Raw genomic sequence first — 19,342 nt, 5'->3', positions numbered from 1 at the left:
ATCAAGCGACGGGACGTACCAAACGGCGGCCCATGGGCCGCCGCCGCACAGCACAGCCCAACACAAGGCAGCAGTCGGCGGTGGCGCGGTGCTGGCTGCGTGCAGTCGGCACCTCGGCGGCGGGCGTGGCTACCGGAGTGCCGCTGGTACGGCTCACGGCAGCGCCGCGGGCGAGAAGCGCGGCTGGAGTGCTGCGACTTAGGCGGCGGCGCGGACGGCGGCATCCACCCGTTGCTCCGTCGTGGCGGCTCGGCTGGCCCAATTCCGGCCGGGAAGCAAGCGTACGTGTCCCTATGCTTCATCGCTCATTGGATTAATGATGAACTGCTAGTGCAAACTGCAAAGCACATCACTATATTACCGTACCATATCTGTGTGCTTATCCAGTAGGATTTTGGTATCTAGGGAGTATTTTGTGGGAGTGATTGCCCACACGCATTGCAGATCTGCAGCACACTCCACAATCGAAGCTTTGCCGGAAAAAAAAAACAATCTGAAAACATTTATGGATTCAACAAACCACACAAGTCAAAACGTCAAACCTCACTGTAAGCCTGATCAAGTACAAAGAAAGGGAGGTTCTACAATAGGATGTTCAGGAGGAGATCCACACTGGAAAACTCGAGCAAATGTGTTATTTTCTTTTATTCTCTTATCCATCAAACCGTCACCCAAGTGCTTGCCAACACAGCACACAATTCACAGACACTGAAGTAGTGAAGTAGGCAACTAGGCCACCATCTGCATTTTTATCCAAAAATATCTTGCAAACCTGATGCGCTCCAACTTCGGCACACCACCTTTATTTTATTTTTTGTAAACTATGTTATATGCATTGCCGTGCCGCTCTGCTCTATAAATCACACCTGCAAACATGGAGCTTGCAAAAGAATGATAATATCTTCTTTGTACTCTGCCTGCACATCACTTGATAAACCTTCTTTAGACATCCTCCACTGCCTTAGGAGCAAATTTCTTCACCGCGTCTCCTACAGTCAGGAATATCTTGTCTTCACCGATGAGGTCTGTGAATTTCGCTGATCGGAGCTTCTGGATCACAGCTGGCCCCGGATTGGCTAGAATCAGCTGTAAGTCAAACATGTGGATTTTAATCTTACTACCTTAGCTAAGGGTTTCTTGCACGAATGGTATTTATGTACAAGGATCAGTGGTAATGGCCGTAAAACCTTAAAACTGGTTTGGGAGTATTACCTGAATTTTATGCTTTTCAAGTGCCCTAAGTAGATCCTCCAAGGCGTGGATTCCACTTGTGTCGATGTCAATTACCGCTGTTGAAGAGTTAGATCATTGTTGTTAGCCAATAGCTCCATATTATTAGTGATATCAACTATTATTTGCAGAAATGAATGCAGTATGTCCTTACGAGATAGCTCAACAATTAGAAACTCAGTTTTCTGTAGCTTCTGTTCCTGTTGACGTTCTTCCTCGTCCCTCAGCCACCTCAGGATTCTGAAATCAGATAATATGAAACATTGAATAATGCAATGAAATGCTCAAGGTGCACTTGTAGTCTTATGTTTTTTAGGTTCAGTTTACTTTCTGATTCCAATAGCAGATTTAAAGCCCCACCCAAAGAATAAAAATCAGTAGGAAAAGATGAACACGAATGTTAGTAACAAATTGATGCATTTTATTTTTGAACATCTTAAAATAGAACAAACTGAATCAGAGCATAGACCGAACAGTATTTGCTCAGTATGTTATTTCAACTCTTCTTTTTTCTACTTGCAGATGTCAGCTCAAATTATTGATGCATAACTATATTTAATCTCATATTTCCTAAATAAGCTCTATAAAATAAAACTATGGGATTTTACCCTGTAGTTTTACCCGTCAAAAAATAAAATAAAAGTAACTAGGGAGAATATGATACCGTCCTGAGAACTCTATAATACATACTAGTAACTGAGAAAAACAACCAGTTTTGAACTTTTACCTGTCTTTAACATAGTTGGAGTTTGTGAAGTATATAGCTGAGTCCACCCTAACAATTACCACTCCTGGTACCAAGGTAGCTTCTGGATACTGGTCAATATTCCTATATATTGTAGTTCTTGGAAGATTACCAAGCAACACTGTTCTGGGCCTTGTAACTTGTAGAAGAATTTTAGCAAGTGAGATCACAACCTATTCCAAAACAAAGTCAAGTACCATCAGGCCTTTTGTTTACTGTTACAAGGAGTTTAATTGTAAGTATATGACAATTGATTGCAAACCGCACCGCAATTAGCAGACCATATTCCACTGATGAAAATATGACTCCAAAGAATGCTCCTAAGCATGCCAGAAAGTCTAATTTATCAACCTTCCAGATAATGTATGCTGTGTGGTAGTCGATTAGGCTAAGCACTGCTGATATGATGATTGCAGAAAGGATGGCATTGGGTGTGTACTTGAACAATGGAGTGATCAGCTCCAGTGTGAGCATTACTACCATCGACATAACAATATTGGATACTGCTGTTTGGCAGCCAGCCATATAATTGACGGCTGATCGCGAGAAAGAACCTGTACATATGAAAAAAATTGGTCACAAGAATTATATATATATTGCTATGAGTTATTTTGGCTGAAATATTGGTTACCTGTAGCTACATAGCAAGAAGTCATTGAACCAACAATGTTCATTGTTCCTAGAGCAATCATTTCCTTGTTTCCGTCAATCTGGTAGTCCTTCAGGCCGGCGAATGTTCTTCCTATTGCAATCGCTTCCTGATATAGTTTCGAGCAATCAATCAGTGCACTGTCCTATGAATACTTTTCCATGCAACTAAATTCTAACATTTAAGATAGTGAAGTATGCATTACTGTTAGGCCTATCATGCCAGCTACTACTCCTATTTTGAATCCTTTCATCAGATTTGGGCCAGTGAAGTATATGAGACTAGCTGAAGGTGGATTTATGCCTTTCTTTATGTACTTGACCTGCAATGATCAGTGACAGCCTTAATATTAGCTTTTGATTTATTTCTTTTCCTGATGGAAAAAGGATGTGAGCTGTCATGATTGACTTACAATTACGACGCCGTGCTTGTCTGCTCGAGTAATATAGACAAAAGTGGTGGATATGATCACCGAAATGAGTGGTGCGATCGCAGCCACCCAAAAGAGTTTCTTGTTCTTCTTTGCCTGAATTGCCCAAATGGAGCAGTGATTATCGAAACTAGTAAATATTTTTCCTAGAATACAAGGACATCCAAGATGAAATTCTCAAAAGTTAATATAGTTTATCTTACAATGTATTTGGCAACCAGGAGGAATGCCAAGAAGGATGCTCCGATCAATATCGTCTGCCAGTTCCACTGCAGCAGCAACCAGGATAGCATCAGTTCATCCAATAGTGGTTTTCATCAAAGAATGAAGACAATGAAAGAAGCAAAAAGTTCTAAAAAGGAATAGCGGTATAACACTATTTTGTCCTACCCCATGGTGAACACTTCCCCAGACCGATTTCATGACCGAAATGATGTCAGTCTTCTTGGTGAAGTTTGCAATTCCAAGGAAGCCTTTAAGCTGCTGAAGAGCAATGGTGATGGCTGCCCCCGCCATGAATCCAACGATGGCAGCATGGGACAAGAACTCTATGATAAACCCTAGCCTGCAGGAGAGTACATTGTATGATAAACTGTCCACTCCAGGAACACAAGAGGTGAGAGCTTCATATCTAAGAACTGACGGCTTATCAATGATCACTATGCAGGTACCCACTCACCTGAGGAACCCGAGCGCGGCCTGGGTGATCCCAGCGAAGAACGTTGCAGTGAAGGCCAGCCGTGTGTACTCCTCCGGATGCTTTTTGGGATCAATCTCATTCTGGAGGAGAGTGCCGAGCAGCAGCGAAACGACAGCCACTGGACCAATGGCTATATCCCTGGAACTTCCCATCATCGCGTATATCAAAGGCGGTACGAAGCTGCTATCTGAAAAATCATCAAGTTTCAGTAAGCCCACTGGCTGGACTCGATCACTCAAGCACACCCTTATACAAATTAATTGTGAATTCTGTGCACTTACACAATCCATATTGTGGTAACAGGCCAGCAAGCTTCGAGTAACCGATGTCCTGGATGAGGTAGAGACAAAGAGAGGGTTCCAATGTCAAGCTTTCTGTACATGTTGCTGCTGTGCATGCATGGAAGCAGATGTCTGATCATCAGGCACGAACCTGGGGTATGCAGAGGCTGGCAATGGTGAGGCCGGAGATGAAGTCGCCCCTGAACTTGCTGAAGGTGTAGTGCTGGCCCCAGTCCAGCACCGGGAAGATGTGCTGCAGGCCGAGCAGCAGCTTCTTGGACCTCGGCTGGTCCCTGTACTGCCGGAGTGGGTCGTCGGCGAAGAACGTTTCCTTCACGGCGTCGGTGATCTCGTCAAGGAGCTTCTTCCTTGGCGGGAAGCCGACCCTGTAGCCGTGGTGATGGGCACCATCAATCCGGCGGTGCGACGACGTCCTGCTGGCGATGTCGGTGTCGAGGGTCTCGCCCCCGTCGGACACGGCCCGGGGCATTGCCGGCGCTGCCTGGAGGAGGATTCACCGGCCAGGTGCTGAATGTGAACTGGGATAGATACGCCTATCTGCACATGAAGCACGATGCAGAAGCAGGTAAGCTCAAACACATGGACCCTGCAATATAATGATTCGTGTTTATTCATCGTAGTTTATTTTTCAGCAATTGCTTTTAGATCGCTAAGGACACATATATAAGTTTCATTCAAAAATTATTTTTGTTTGGAAATATGTTGTTTTTCTTTTTTTCCTTGAAAAACCAAAAAATCACCTCCTTGATCAAATGAAAAATTCAATCCAACAGTACTGCCAAAGGCACCTGCATGCATGGTCTACCGTACTGGAGTAGCTCGAAAATTAAAGAATTTTGCAGTACGGAGAAGAGAACTAAATATCTGAAATATTTGCCTTTACAACAGAAGGAAGAAATCTAAGCATGAACTGCTAGCAAGTAGCAAGAAAGGACCAAACATCATTCAGCTGTTAGTTTCTGATAAAATACGGAGTAGTTCATCATTGAGCATAAAAAAAACCAAACAATGAGAACACGAAAGAAAACCTACACGACGATGCCTAGAAGTCGCACTTAGCCCACAGCCCACAGTCAAGAAGGCCTGCTTGGTTCATTTCATTGTCAAGAAGCTACCAAAAGTCCATTATATATACTAGAAGGATCTCCAGCTACGAGCAAGGTCAAACCTCTATTTTTAATAGGGTTTGAGATAGGCTTGCCATTGTGAATCTGAGTCGAAAAATGCTCCAGATTCAACAACGGTGCAGGAAACCACTACCTAATGAATAGGTTATTCCACAGCTCATCACTTGCTGAACGTACGCCATGTACCTGTAAGTTCAACTAAATCATTTTGCATTCATATCAACCGTTGAAAGATTGGCAGATGAAAAAAAGAGCTAGGAACTATTTGTTCTCTCTTACTGGTTTGTATACGTGGAAGTGTTGAGAAACATGTATAGTGGGCTTAAACAATGATTGTAATGCAAGTAGGATAACTTATAATTGGTGTAAATATCTCGTCAAATTGTAGAAGAATTATAGATGCATGTTGCCAGTTTTGTGACCAAGAACATTCAATTTCATTGGTTCAGTTGCCATTAGCATAAGTTTGAATTTCAATCACCCTCCATGAGTCAGAATCATTTGCCCTATTTTACTGCAAACCATCTCCTCATGGTTAATATGAGGATAGCTCATATAGTAGTACTCTCTCCGGTTTTTATTTGATACCGTTGACTTTTAGGTATACGTTTGACTGTTCGTCTTATTCAAAATTTTTATATAAATATACAAAATTATAAGTTATGCTTAAAGTGTATTCATTAATAAATTAGATCATAACAAAATTGATTAATAATCATGTATTTTGTTAATAAAACAAATAGTCAAACATATAACCAAAGTCAATGACGCTAAATAAAAAAAGGTGAAGGAAGTAATCGAACTTATGGTATATAAGCGTTCATTTGCAGAAAAATCTATCTGATCTAGATAATATTGCAGAAATGAAATATCAGAAAGGAGAACAATAACAATGCTTTTTAGAAACCCAGACATTGGACTACCAACCTATATACATATTTTTCCAGTAAGATTGATTCTTGACATCCTATTCCATCATTGGGACCAAAAGAAGGTTCATTTCACCATTTATGAACTAAGTTCACGAAATTATTTCATCAATTCATCATAGAAAGGAGGAGAATCCACTTTATACCTAATGTATAGAGATTGGGGGAGAGAGCCACTGTTAACGATGGCATGCATCATTGCATTAACATTCCAATTATACGGACAAGGGACAAGCTTAAATGTTAACATTCAAAAAATGAATTTATGTTTGATGCCATGAAGTCTGGGAGATTCAGAAATCCACTGGACTACTTGCAAAAGCATTTCTGGGAGGTTGTAGCCTTCTAGGCACTCCCCGTGGTTCGCATTAACTTTTCAAGCAGAGCATAATTTCCATTTTATTCTGCACCAAATTTTCTAAGCTTGTATGTCGGCAAGTTGATAAAGAGAATATAAATTTACGAACAGAATAGATTGTTTTTTCTGACGGCATGTTGTCACATTCACAACTTTCAACTTCCACAGTAGCATATGTTGCTGCAAATATCCCTAAAGTGTTGAAACAAAATGCCTCTAAAGTTTTAACATCACTTGAAAAGGACGTATACATTTTCATCTGGGCAAATTACCAGAAAACGGACCTCCCCTTACTGACAGTGACAATAGTTGACAGATAAAAAGCCAAATGCTTGAAGTTAACAGATAACAAACCACAGAGCCCCAGGACGTCCACAGATTTCACAAAATTAGGAAAGATAGGAATGGCTCAATATTGCAAGCATGCAGTTGCTAACTCTAATCATGAGCATTATCTGCAGAAGTACAAGCCCATACTCCAGACGGTTATTAGTCATCACGAAAACCATATCGACTAATTAAATAACTATATGACACTAGTTTTTACAAATCATTTGCTGCTAATTGCATCAACTTGACCCAAGAATTTCCAATAATCTAGCTAGGCCAGCAGCTGACTAACAAGGCCAAGAGCCTACTATTTAACATTGCTGGATGGTTCTAAAGTGCTTGCTAGTAAGATCCCAACGTGAGTAATTGAGTTTGCGATGAGGCAACATAGACACATGGTGGATGGTTCTAAAGTGCTTGCTACCCTACCAGCTCATGGTCACAATGCCTAGTAGATTCCAGGCACTATTGATGGCTCTCATCACCTGCTTAGAAATGGAACCCTAGCTAGCTAGTGCACATTAACATTGGGCCTTTTATCTATCTTTCCATGCCAATATCTCCCAATGTGCTAGTGCTCTACTGTTGCATATACAGATCATGGGACCCTATCAAGAGATTTGCTCCGGTTCAACAAAAAGTACCTCGAGGTACCAAATCGTCTCTCACTATTGGATTTAGTTAAGTAGGATATGCACTGTTAGATCCAACGATCAGAAATGATTTGATACCACAAGGTATTTTTTGTTGGACTGAAACAAATCTCCCTTTATGAATGTTCATCTGAACTTTCTAAGATCATTTTTAGATGATGAAAACAACAACTATTCTTATCCTGAAAAGCACTGAGTAATCACCCAAGCTGTGGACGCATCAATCGATCCAGCAAAGGTATAGTAGAAGACTGTGTGTCCAAGCAGGAAATTAACTGAGAAAGCTTTGCAGGAAGGAGGTGACTGCCAGTCCATTCCAACAAAAACCTAACTGAACAAGGATCAACAATTATTTCACCAGTTGGTCGATCCGGCGAAAATCATTTCACCAGATGCATCTAGTTCGACGGATCCGATGGAGCCAACAGATAGTTTGGTGACAACAACTTTGCCAACATTAATTTTTTTTTTGCAACTGCTAATTTTTCATGCAATTCATATAAACCAGAAGCAAAATACCAGTACCCAAAGAACATGGAAAAGAGATTAGAAAAATGGAGATCATAAGCCTTTTTGATTGCTGAGGTTAAAACTTTTTTCACCTGGCTTTTAACTGAAACAAGAGGAACAAACAAATCGGAAAGAACAAAGAGTTTCGTTTCTTTTTTCTTACTGTGATGTTCCTCTCGAACACTTTGGCAGCTTGAGAACTTTTTCCTGTTGGCTTTTTCTTTTTTTTTGAGTGTCTGGGCCCACTAAAGTGCTACTACAATGCCTTCCAGATTGGGTGGCGGAGGGTTGTTTGGAATGTGGACGCGATTGTGGGTCAGGAGATGACAGTTCCTTCACAATTTAAAAGAGAGAGGAGGAAGGAGATTACGACTGAAACAGGATAGAGACGTAAAGTCAAAATGCGTCCAGGTTCAGTGAATCCAGTGTAGGCGGTGCGAAGAGGCTAAAGAAGAGGATCATCACGAACTAAACAGCTGCTCGTCGCGGTTGACTTTCATGGATATTTTAGAGGGATGATGCTACATGCATGCTGTGCTCGAGTGGACTTTAATATTTAAATTATCATGAGAGCGAGACGAATGGGTTTTCTAATGGAAAATGAATTTGTTAATCAGGGTGAGAGAGGATCGCATTCCAGAGTCCAGAGTAATAAAATGTTTCCAAACACAAGGAAGCCTGTGCTGATTCCACACCAACTCGATCGTGCTGATCCATGTGCTTATTAGCAAGTTATGACAGCTTTTTGATCTGCAATTTTGCTCTCATACGCTTAGAGATCACCTTTGAGAAGTTGACAAGGCAATCTCCATGCACTCTCTACAATGAGATCTTGGAGGAATATTGCGAGGTTGGGAAGAACTTCATAGATCATCCGGATCAGGCCCATTGCAAGGTGCGACTGTGTTGGCATACATTTATTTCATTTAATAGTAGATTCATTTGTGTATGAATATAATAGGAAATTTATGAGGTTTACAGTTATACCTTTTAGCACCACATGTATATATATTTAGGTGTATGAATGCTAAATATTAAAGTGCCGCACTTACAAGTTACGACTATATGTGTGCTAATCTTCCTTGTCATCGCGACAATACAAATCTTTAACATATATCTCATGCCTTTATGATCCTTGTGATCGTGATTATTTATTACTCCAATACCCGCTTCACCAGATTGCTCTAAATAATAAGTATCATCAAACATTCAGCCTAACCCAACCTTCAGTGGTTTCTCCCAACACAATCTGACTGACCATCTTAATTTCTCACCTCTTTCCTCTGAACTTTTTCATGTAAATATATACATCCCAATGTCTGCCTCTATTTATTCTCGTGTCCACAATTCATATAGGATCTCTGTGCAAGGCATGCCCTTTAATTTCTATCTTGTGTTCCTATGCCCTTTAATTTCTTGCATTTCAAATTAATTAGACATTAGGAAATTAAGAAATTATTGCTACTTTACTAAGATAGACAAGTCAATTTTGATTGCTTAATTGAAAACATTAGCCGGTCTATTCATCGCACTAAATTATAGCCTCTCCCTCCTAAAACTAAGAGGGATTAACGTGACAAAAAGCTATTGGCTTTGTGAAAGAAATGTGGGGATATTTTATTTTTAGATGTCAGGTTTACAAACGCAAGAAAATCTGAACCCATGGGTGACAAGGAAGTTGATCGTCGTTAGGAGATGATGACACATGTTTGCTAGAGCTTCAACTCTCTAATTCTTGTCCTGTGAACCGCTGGATCCGAACCAAATTAAAGCTACTCAATTCCCCTCCACAAATCCTTAGGAATGAGTATAGCAGCGGAGAAAGTGTATTTGCTCCATAATTAAAGTGAAAAGAAGGGTTGAACTATATATCCTTTCTCAGCTCCATGACTTCAGTTTCATTTTAGATGTGGATCCCTATCTATCATCCTAAATGTTCCTAGATCCACAACTAGAGATTCATTTCATATTTGGAGATCTAGCAAACACGTTAAAGGCAATTGGAAGTTTTTTTTAAGAAAATTATATAGTTAAGCCGTGTCATTGTATTTTTTTAAGGTTTACCCTTAGTCATTTACTTTAATCAAACCACCAAACCTTTTATGGAGCATCCTATATGTATGTCTGACCGATATATAGAAGAGAACTCACAAAGATAGGGATTGGAATCCTTTACGAAGGAAGTTCTTATGCCGAGGAAGAACAGTCATTTGGTTTATGAGCTTCTCATAGCCGTTACATCAAAATTCGGCAAACCAAATTAATTATGTGCTACAATAATAATTATGTTTTTAGTATAAACTAATATCTACAGTATATCTGCTTTCTATTGCTACAGGACAATGCTAATACCAATATACTACATTGATTTTAACATATATGGTGTATTTTGTTTCCATTAGGATATGAGTTTGTCCAAAGATTACTCTATTAATATATCATTTATGTGACACAAAAGTATAATCATAAGACATTCTATGAATATAATAGTACCAATTTTATGTTATAGAATTTAGAGTGGATTACGCAAAAATATATATACTTTTAACAAATTACCACAAAACTATATTTTTTAAGGTTGTGTATCCCAAAATTACATATTTAGTACTATCAATGTTACATATTATAAGACTTTCTGAGGTGGCCTAGATTCATCTATACATTAATGTATATGTTATATGTCTAGATTCATCACATATGAATCTAGTCAAGGCCAGAAAGTCTTATAATGTGGAACGGGGGGAATACCAATTTTCTCAAAAAAAAACTATAGATTTAAGGTTTTTTTCGATCACACAGTTTTGTGATAGTTTAATCAAACTATCTATAGTTTTATGAAATTTATTTGATTTATATTTTAATAAAGTAATTTTTGGTCGAGAGCTTGTCTTAATGAGACCAAATGTGTCATATATATATATATATATATATATATATATATATATATATATATATATATATATATATATATATATATATTAAAATGGAGGGGAGCACAATACAACAAATTTGTTCATGCCATAGACTAAAATTGCTGAACCGGTTTGCCTCTGCAATAATGCAGAGGATCTACATATGGCCAGAACATGGACCCCGAGAGAATGACCTGGTGTCACTGGTCAGTCCCATAAACTCATTTTTAGGCCATGTTTAGTTTCCAAAAACTTTTCCCAAAAACATCACATCGAATCTTTATATATTTAAATAAAGCATTAAATATACATGAATATTAAAACTAATTACATAGTCATGGAGAAAATCGTGAGACGAATCTTTTAAACCTAATTAGTATATGATTAGCCATAAGTGCTATAGTAACCAACATGTGCTAATGACGGATTAATTAGACTCAAAAAATCCGTCTCTCGGTTTCCAGGCAGAATCTGAAATTTGTTTTTGTAATTAGACTACATTTAACACTTTAAATATGTGACTATACACGTCGATGTGGCCTCTCTTCCAAATTTTTTTTGCGAACCGAACGCAGCCTTAGTGCTGACCTAGCTACTGAACGCACAAAAGTCTTTTTTGCCCCTCAAGGATATGTCCCCTCGTAGGATAAGTCAATATGTGATATATCATTTTATACATATAAAAGTTTAAATTCAACTTTTAGAAGTTATTCTTTTACAAACATGACTATCGATCATTAGTACATAAAGAGTAATCAATGCCAGTTGGAAAACGCTATATGTGCCCGTTTCCAACCGGCACTTAGAAGCAGCATGATAGTCGAAAGAGCAATTTTACGGTTCTTGAGAAGTTACCAAAATGTTCAACTTTTTTTATATAAATTTTAGTGCTGTTACCTTTGGTACTACGAGGTACCAAATTTTATATTGAAATTTTGATTCCTCCTAATACCTTTTAAAGAACTGTAAAATTGCTTAGTCTAAATATATATATGTTGGACTATAAAATTACTCTAGTCTAAATATATATATGTTGGTTATAGAACTGACATAGATGTGGTTTCTAGAGAATAAAAGAAAGCGTTTGAGCCAACTCAATGCATCGATCGAGCTGATGCTTCGAGCTACAAATGGAACGTGTTCAAATACATTTTCTGTTGTGTCCCATAATTTTAAACCACAAATCCAACACAAAGGAACAAATTTGAATAGCTCATCCACAAATGAACACATCACGTAATCCATCTATAAAAAGTCACAGATTTCAATCACAAGCTACGTACTCCCATGGCGCAAATGAATGACATCACAGGCACATAGAAAATCCCTTGCCCCATTCGGAGATCTGAATTAAGATGTCCCCATCAATGCTTGCTTGCTCTTGATGGCCGTCGACGTCGCACTCTGAGCTTTGAGGGAAGGAGGTAGAGCTACCGTGCCGGCGCACAAGAAAAGAGGGATGGAGCTGCCGTCGTGCCGGTGAAGAAGGGGTTGGAGCCGCCGCCCGCCGCACCATGGGAGGTTGACGAGCCTTCACACCATGAGAGCAGGACTGGTTCTATAATTTCGAGGGTCCTGGATAAACGTGCCGTATGCCCTTTAGATTAACTAGTTTTTTTTAACTTATAATACCTGCTATATAACCATTTATTCTCTAAATAGACAAAAAAAAAACACTACTAGCTAACATGATACGCCATATATTAACTTTGATGAGTTAACTCTTGCAATATACTAACCTTAACCAATAGATTATCATCATAAATTAGTATTCGAAAATTGATTAGTTATTTATTTTTTAGAAATAATAGATGAAAAATTAAACCACATAAGCACGTAGGACATCTTCTAAATCCGACTGCTTGCGCTATTGAGGCTAGATCTATTAGCCCCTGAGCTCCAGACAGCTGTTGCGCCGGCGAGAGAGGACGAGATATGTTGCTATGGCCTAAGCAGTTGAAGGCCGCGCGGTATGGGGGTGGGGGGAGGAGTTTTTTTTTTTATCCGACGAGAAAAACGTAGTAATAGATTAGTGCATAATTAAATAACTATCAATTATTAAAAATATATAATATTTTAATATTTTTAAAACAACTTTCTATAGAAAGCATGGACGCGGAAAACGGAAGGTTTAGTTATCTTGCCACGGGGTCACCTTGCTGGTGAAGAGAAGGAAACCTGCAACTTACAAGCCTGGAGAGAGGAGGGGTCGCTGTTGGCTGCCCAAGGAAAGGTGGAGATAGGAGGAGGCTCTATGGGGGAGAGAGCGAGATAGCTAGAGTGTGAGACATTGAGGTGGAGACTAACCATTTGTTCCTCGGTCCACTTGGTTGGCTCGACTCGACCGATTTCATGTATCGGTTTATCGAAATAACGGCATCATTATTTAGTTGTGTTAGTTTTTCTCTGCACCAGCACTGATGTGGTCTTATATATGCTTGTTCTAAATGTGTAACAATTTTAGATGAACCAGCCTACATGGAGTGTCACATATATTTAGTGTTCAATGTTAGTGAATGGTGCACGTCTATACCCATATTTGTTTTTCCCCTATTTTATGCGCTTATGAAGTAATATATCATGTATTTAATCTATTTTACTAATTTTCTTTTTAAACAAAAGCTAGGAATATGACTTTTATGGTGGCATACACAAAACGAAATGCGAAAAGACGCGGCTGCACGTACGCCGATCTGATGATCAAAATATATCGTGTTGGAAAATAGCTCCCACACGTAGGTGCAACGTGTACATGATATCCTCCGATCGAGAGAGTCAACGTCTCTAGCTCTCCTTGTCTAGTTGTCTTGCTGATGGCTAGCCAGCCGATGATGACGAGTACCACAAGTGGCCATCCCCATTGCTCAACTTAATTTTCACGAGAGTTGCTTCAGAAACGAGCCACATTATTAATTGCTAATTAACTCGGTCAATTACCACATATACAAGCTGGCCAACGCCTTGGTGCATGCATGCACATTATTAATTGCTCCTTAATTTGTTTCCATGTTCCAAAGTTGACAATACATATATGCACATATATATCTTGCCTGCCCACTAACAGCGTGGCGTATGCAAAAGAATGTAGACATGAATGGTGCTACCAATTACTAGTTTTGACGCGGATTATATTAATTTATTTTCGTTTATCAATGTTGTGGTAAGTTGTTTGTGGGCAACATGCATGATATATGCAAGCCTGTAGGAAAACTTGATTTCACTCACTGTGTAGGGCAAATCTTTTCGAGCAATATTTAGGATACCTAGTGTGTGTGTTTGATCCATCCTTTTCTGTTTGATCGACAATGAGGCAATTAACATGGAAGTGAAGCCAACCAAAATATGTTACTCCCTTCCACCTTTTTTGTTTAACGTCAAGTATTTTCATACGGAGGGAGTATTAACTGCGGTACCATGTGCTGCAGAGGTCATACCGAGGCAGAGTTGATACCGAGTGAGCATCTCAAGGGTATGGTTATCCATTCAAAAAAAAGGTATGGTTAAAATTTGTGTATCCAAATATCAATTTAGTCATTTATGTAAAAATATTTTATCTCTAAATTAATATGCGCTTCAACAGACTCTCTATCATCGCTTTCCAAATCCTAACAGTCAGTTACCACTATCCAAATTTTATAAACTCTAATACTTCCAAGATACTCTCCATATCCACTCTCTATATTTCAACCTAAAGTGTGGACCCATCCCTGTGAGACCCACGGATAGGCATCCGGCTCATTTGGGAGGGAGACTTGCCATATAGCCATTGAGATGACAACTTTAGCTATTCAGATGATATGACACGTTATATAAGTAGTCTCTTAGAGGTTTTTAAAAATATAATTACTAGAATTTAGTATTGAGAATCATTTGATCATCCTCTTGGAGATACTCTAAGGCAAAACATGTAAAGACACGCGACACACACCACACTCATACAACTAAGGTGTTGTTCTTTTCTCATGAGATTCTTAAATTTTCTATACTATTCGATATTCTAATTTTGTGATAGCTATTGAAGAGTATAAATGATTGAATTAACTAATTAAAGCAAAATTCAAATTTTACTTTAGAAAGAACATATGAAAAAGAATTATATAAAAAGCTTTTATATGAAACGTATACTATTTAGGAGTTCAGAAAACGTATCTGTAAAAATCCAAAATCAATGATGAGAAAAGAAGAGACATAAATGTATGCACCAATATATGTGTGCTCGTTAAATTTGGTGGGCAGCAATCTGAATGTTGGTGGCTCGACGAGTACATATGCATATGTACCCCTATCCATCTAGTCACCAGATATGCAATCATGCACATATATTATTAGATGCTAATATTTGGAATAACGCATCCTCATTTTCTTTTCCACTTATGGACGTAGCTAGGTAGCAAGCACCCTTATCTATAAGTTTTATCTCCCGTCGATAAGTACATAGGATTGGACTTTGGCTAGCTGCATTTGACTTTGAGAGACAATCAATGTGCAAGTATCAACAAAAGAAAAACTGAGTAATATTAATTAAAGGTTTACTTGGTAGCTCTCTGATGTGGAGCACATAATTATATTGCCTTGTTGCAGGTATTCTGATGAAATTATTGGCCTAATCTATGCAAAATCAATACATATGATTGAGGGTCTGGTGTAACCTAATTTGATTAACAGGTGACACATAGTGGATAATTGGTCAGAATGCAGGTCGATTAGTTGGTAGTAATACTCTTGCATTATCTAAAAGAATGTGGATTGATTGGAGCGATAAGCATGCAAATCGTCCGAGGTGTACGCAATCTTCAGTTGGGATATGGAGTTCGTCGTTGCACACTTTCTCCTCCAGTTAATTATTATTAAACTACACGTACTTTTCTTGGCTCACTTTAATTATTCTTGTATTTGCTTCGTACGTACGGTACTGGATGATACGTGCAAAACTAAGTTGGACTTGGAAATTAAATGAGAAAAAAAAATGTTGCTAGCTACTGTCTCAAGTTTTCTGCTCTCCCGTTTTTTAATTTCTTTAATTCAGAGACGTTTCAGTTGACGTTTGAATGTAGCAAAAAAAAACATAATATATCATACTTGCATGTGCGAGTGATTCGTGTAGGTACTCTATACACCACTGCAACTAATAAGTAAATAAGCAGGTAATTATGGGAGCTGTTCTTTTCAAGCTCATATAAGTTGGTTATAGCACTTATCTATATCCCGATTCCGTCATAAGGTTCTTCTATCTTTTCAGTGCGACATCACAATATTAATTACTTACTTGATTTTCAATTGAAAGCATTATTCTTTTTTATTTTTTTACAAAACATGGTGTATTATATTGAATAATACTTCATCCGTCCTAAAATATAGCACTTGTCCAAATAGATAAACAAAAATTATCGAATTTTATGATAGAGGTGTTAGAAGAGAATATAACCCGTTGATAAAAAAACACAAAAGAAACACACCCCAACAACAAAACAAACAAAGAGTCTTCATATTTTTGAATGCGGCAAGAGACACAAGTATGATTCATAGGCTTGTAGTCACGATGGGCGGAGGAGGGCTAGGATTTTACCTTGTGAGCTTAATGAGTTAGCTTGTTAGCCGCTCGTTTATCTCGCCAGTACTTTAGGTCCATACCATTTCATATTTAGTGTTTATTAATTGGTCTTAGTACTTTAATTGCTTTTTAAACTATTTTTATGAGTTATTCACTAGTTAGTGTTTGTCGTGAGGTTAACAAATGATAAATTCATATATTTGAAATTATAAAAGTCATAAATATGATAGAGCTTATTAATAAGCCTAATATACTATCTCATCAACCGAGCCAAGTTAGTTTTTTGGCTAGTTAAGATAAAAAGTCTGAGCAGGCTGAGCCATGATGAGTCGAGATAGCTCGTTTTCCACTAGTCGGTAATGCACAAAGGTGAAACTTATAGTGTCTAATAGATCTAAATCTCAAAAAATAGTATTAAGGTTATGTTTGTTTTAGCTAGGGATTATGGTAATCTAGATAATTAAGTCAGATTACCGTAAGATGTATTATTATAAGATAAAGTAGAAAGAAATGATAAATTTGTGTAATTATTTTAAAGTATCTAAGGATAGTGGCTACTTAGCCACAAAATAATATGAAAAAAAATATTTGGATGAGTTTACCATATCATATTATAGTAATATGAGATCTAAATTATTATAATATATCTGTTTGTTTTAGTTTACTTCTAATAAATTAGATTATAATAATCACAAGTTGAAACCATGCAGGGGTAAGGAAAACCTCCAAAATTTGTGTTGAAGACCGATGAGAAGAAGGCCCCTTTGGCCCTTTCCTCCTCGTCTCCCGCGTGGATGCCAGATGGTGAGTCCTCCTCATCCTCATGGCAGTCAAGATAGGGCCTCTAAAAGCATTATTTGTTTAGATTGGAAATTTAATGTGTTTTAATTTTTCTCAACTCTTTCTTAAATCTAAGTCAAATTTGAAATTACTAGTAGATGGCCATCGAATAAACCATGAGCTACACTTATACGAAGGTTATATATATTTTTTTAAAAAATACAACATTTTCCAAAACGGCTTATCAATATGCATGTTGTTGAGCTTATTCCCAATTTTCCTCCTTTGACTTTCAAGGATTTCAATATGCATGATTCTATTGATTGGACCAAAGTTGAGCTCTATTGCACAGCATATGTGCAAGATAATACCATATGTACCATTGAGATGCAACTCATCGAAGGACACACGACAATTATCATATGTGCATAACATCGCCTAGGAAGCAAATCCTCTGACGTAAAGTCAGTAAGATGTTGTCACTAACATGTGAACCCGATCATCTATGGACCCACATGTTTGTCCCTGACCCTCTAACTTTATGTTAGAGAATCTTGTTCTCATCACTTAGGGTGTCAAGTAGCACAAAGACAGTACAATATCACGGTCAAAGAAGAGAATGATCCATTAGAATTGCTATTGGTGCAATTGGAAGTGCAAAACTGACAATTTCCCTATCTTCCCTTAATTCAATCAGTGTTTATTATATTATACATCCACGAATGTCTAGAAAGATTAGTGGAGTATCTTTTTAAAAAAAGGGTTTTAGAGGTGTCTTCTAAGTATGACCACAAAGTTGAGTGTCCTATAGGGTTGCATTTCATCAAAGCTGCTCATTTACCATTTTGAAGTAAAATTGCTGCTGTGAAGTCTGAATATGCTGCATTTTCGAGATTTTAGAAAACTTACCTAGCCTATATTTCACAACTTGAGATTAAATTATCTGGCTACAAAAATTCTTTTTTCAAAAGAACGAATAACTAGAGCCACAAAATTCTGAGTGCTTTTCCCCCCTGGTGACTAGCTAACATAATGCTCCCCCTGCTTTGTTTGAACAGAAGGACATGGTTATTTCAACAGAGGAGACATAGAAAAAATAAATATATATAAAGGGAATCGAAGTAATGGAGCACTGTCATGTTGAATGGCTTCAAGTTCTATCCAAGGGGCGCGGAGAAAGATTCACCTCCCGTCACAAGAACTGGGCCTACCTCCAACTCTTCCAGCTAGTTGACTCAACTGAAACTGTACGTGATAATCTGCCACTAAAACAGGTTGGAAACGGATAAGCACTCTTCCTTGGAATCTTGGATCTGCGGTGGATTCATACAAAATCATTGGTTATCCTGTTGAGATCTACTCTAATTCTCTAAATTATTAGTTTATAATTTTTAGGGTCATTATTGGTTTTTATTAACATAGCCCAGAACAAATAGAGCAGGGTAGCTCCATACAGCTTCGCCCCTGCTTATAGGATACACATTGCATATATTTTTATATAATGGAGATGGGTTTGATGTTTGATTCTTTTTAACTATTTTTTATATAATGGAGATGGGTTTCATGTTTGACTTTTTTAATTATTTGAACTGTTTTATATTTTAACTTTAAAACTAAACTCTTCGAAACCTTATTTCTATATTTGAATTTTTTGGTCACAACACCTTAAGTGACATGACTATTAGCTACACATAAGACGTAACTGACTATAGATATGGGGGTATGTCAGATTCACAAGATATGAGATAAACTAGAACTTAGATGATATACTACCTTGTATTCTAAGACAAGGTATATCCCAAGGCATGTATAGAATATCAATTAAATAATATCTTTGAAAAATAAAAAAATAGAAACCGTATTCCATATTATGTAATCATGTCCCATGGTCTATAATGGGAGAGAGAGGCACCCCAATAGTAGGATATTCAACACTTGTCAATACGATTGACATGATATAATTCACCAAAATAGAAGTAAGGTATTACCTCATTCGAGAGCCTAAAATTTTGTCTAAACCCTTGTTTTTTATATCCATCGTGCTCTTGTGCAACACCCCCATTATACAAAACAACGACAGTGACTACAAAACACAGTCACAACATATGTGTTAGTATTATCTTGCCACACTAGTTT

General features: G+C 37.9%; 1 protein-coding gene and 1 long non-coding RNA gene across 2 annotated transcripts; one reads left to right on the top strand and one right to left on the bottom strand.

The window, feature by feature from the left end:
• Positions 1–479: 479 nt before the first annotated feature.
• LOC102701897 (sulfate transporter 1.2-like) lies at positions 480–4,539 on the bottom strand. Its single transcript, XM_006649495.3, has 13 exons — positions 4,187–4,539; positions 4,036–4,084; positions 3,734–3,941; positions 3,445–3,619; positions 3,258–3,323; positions 3,037–3,150; positions 2,830–2,946; positions 2,607–2,733; positions 2,243–2,529; positions 1,958–2,148; positions 1,385–1,470; positions 1,213–1,289; positions 480–1,086 (listed from the first exon to the last, which is right to left on the bottom strand). Exons 1-13 carry the CDS (start codon positions 4,523–4,525, stop codon positions 943–945), a joined length of 1,980 nt encoding a protein of 659 aa, XP_006649558.1. The 5' UTR covers positions 4,526–4,539; the 3' UTR covers positions 480–942.
• Positions 4,539–18,712, top strand: LOC102701704. Its single transcript, XR_423257.3, has 5 exons — positions 4,539–4,621; positions 8,236–8,858; positions 14,301–14,369; positions 17,137–17,230; positions 18,265–18,712. It is a non-coding gene; the product is annotated as an uncharacterized LOC102701704 (long non-coding RNA).
• Positions 18,713–19,342: the final 630 nt, after the last annotated feature.

This window comes from Oryza brachyantha, chromosome 3, assembly GCF_000231095.2.
Source record: "Oryza brachyantha chromosome 3, ObraRS2, whole genome shotgun sequence".
Classification (NCBI taxonomy): Eukaryota; Viridiplantae; Streptophyta; class Magnoliopsida; order Poales; family Poaceae; genus Oryza; species Oryza brachyantha.
The sequence above is the reverse complement of the archived record's forward strand: the minus strand, read 5'-3'. Positions and strand labels throughout refer to the sequence as shown.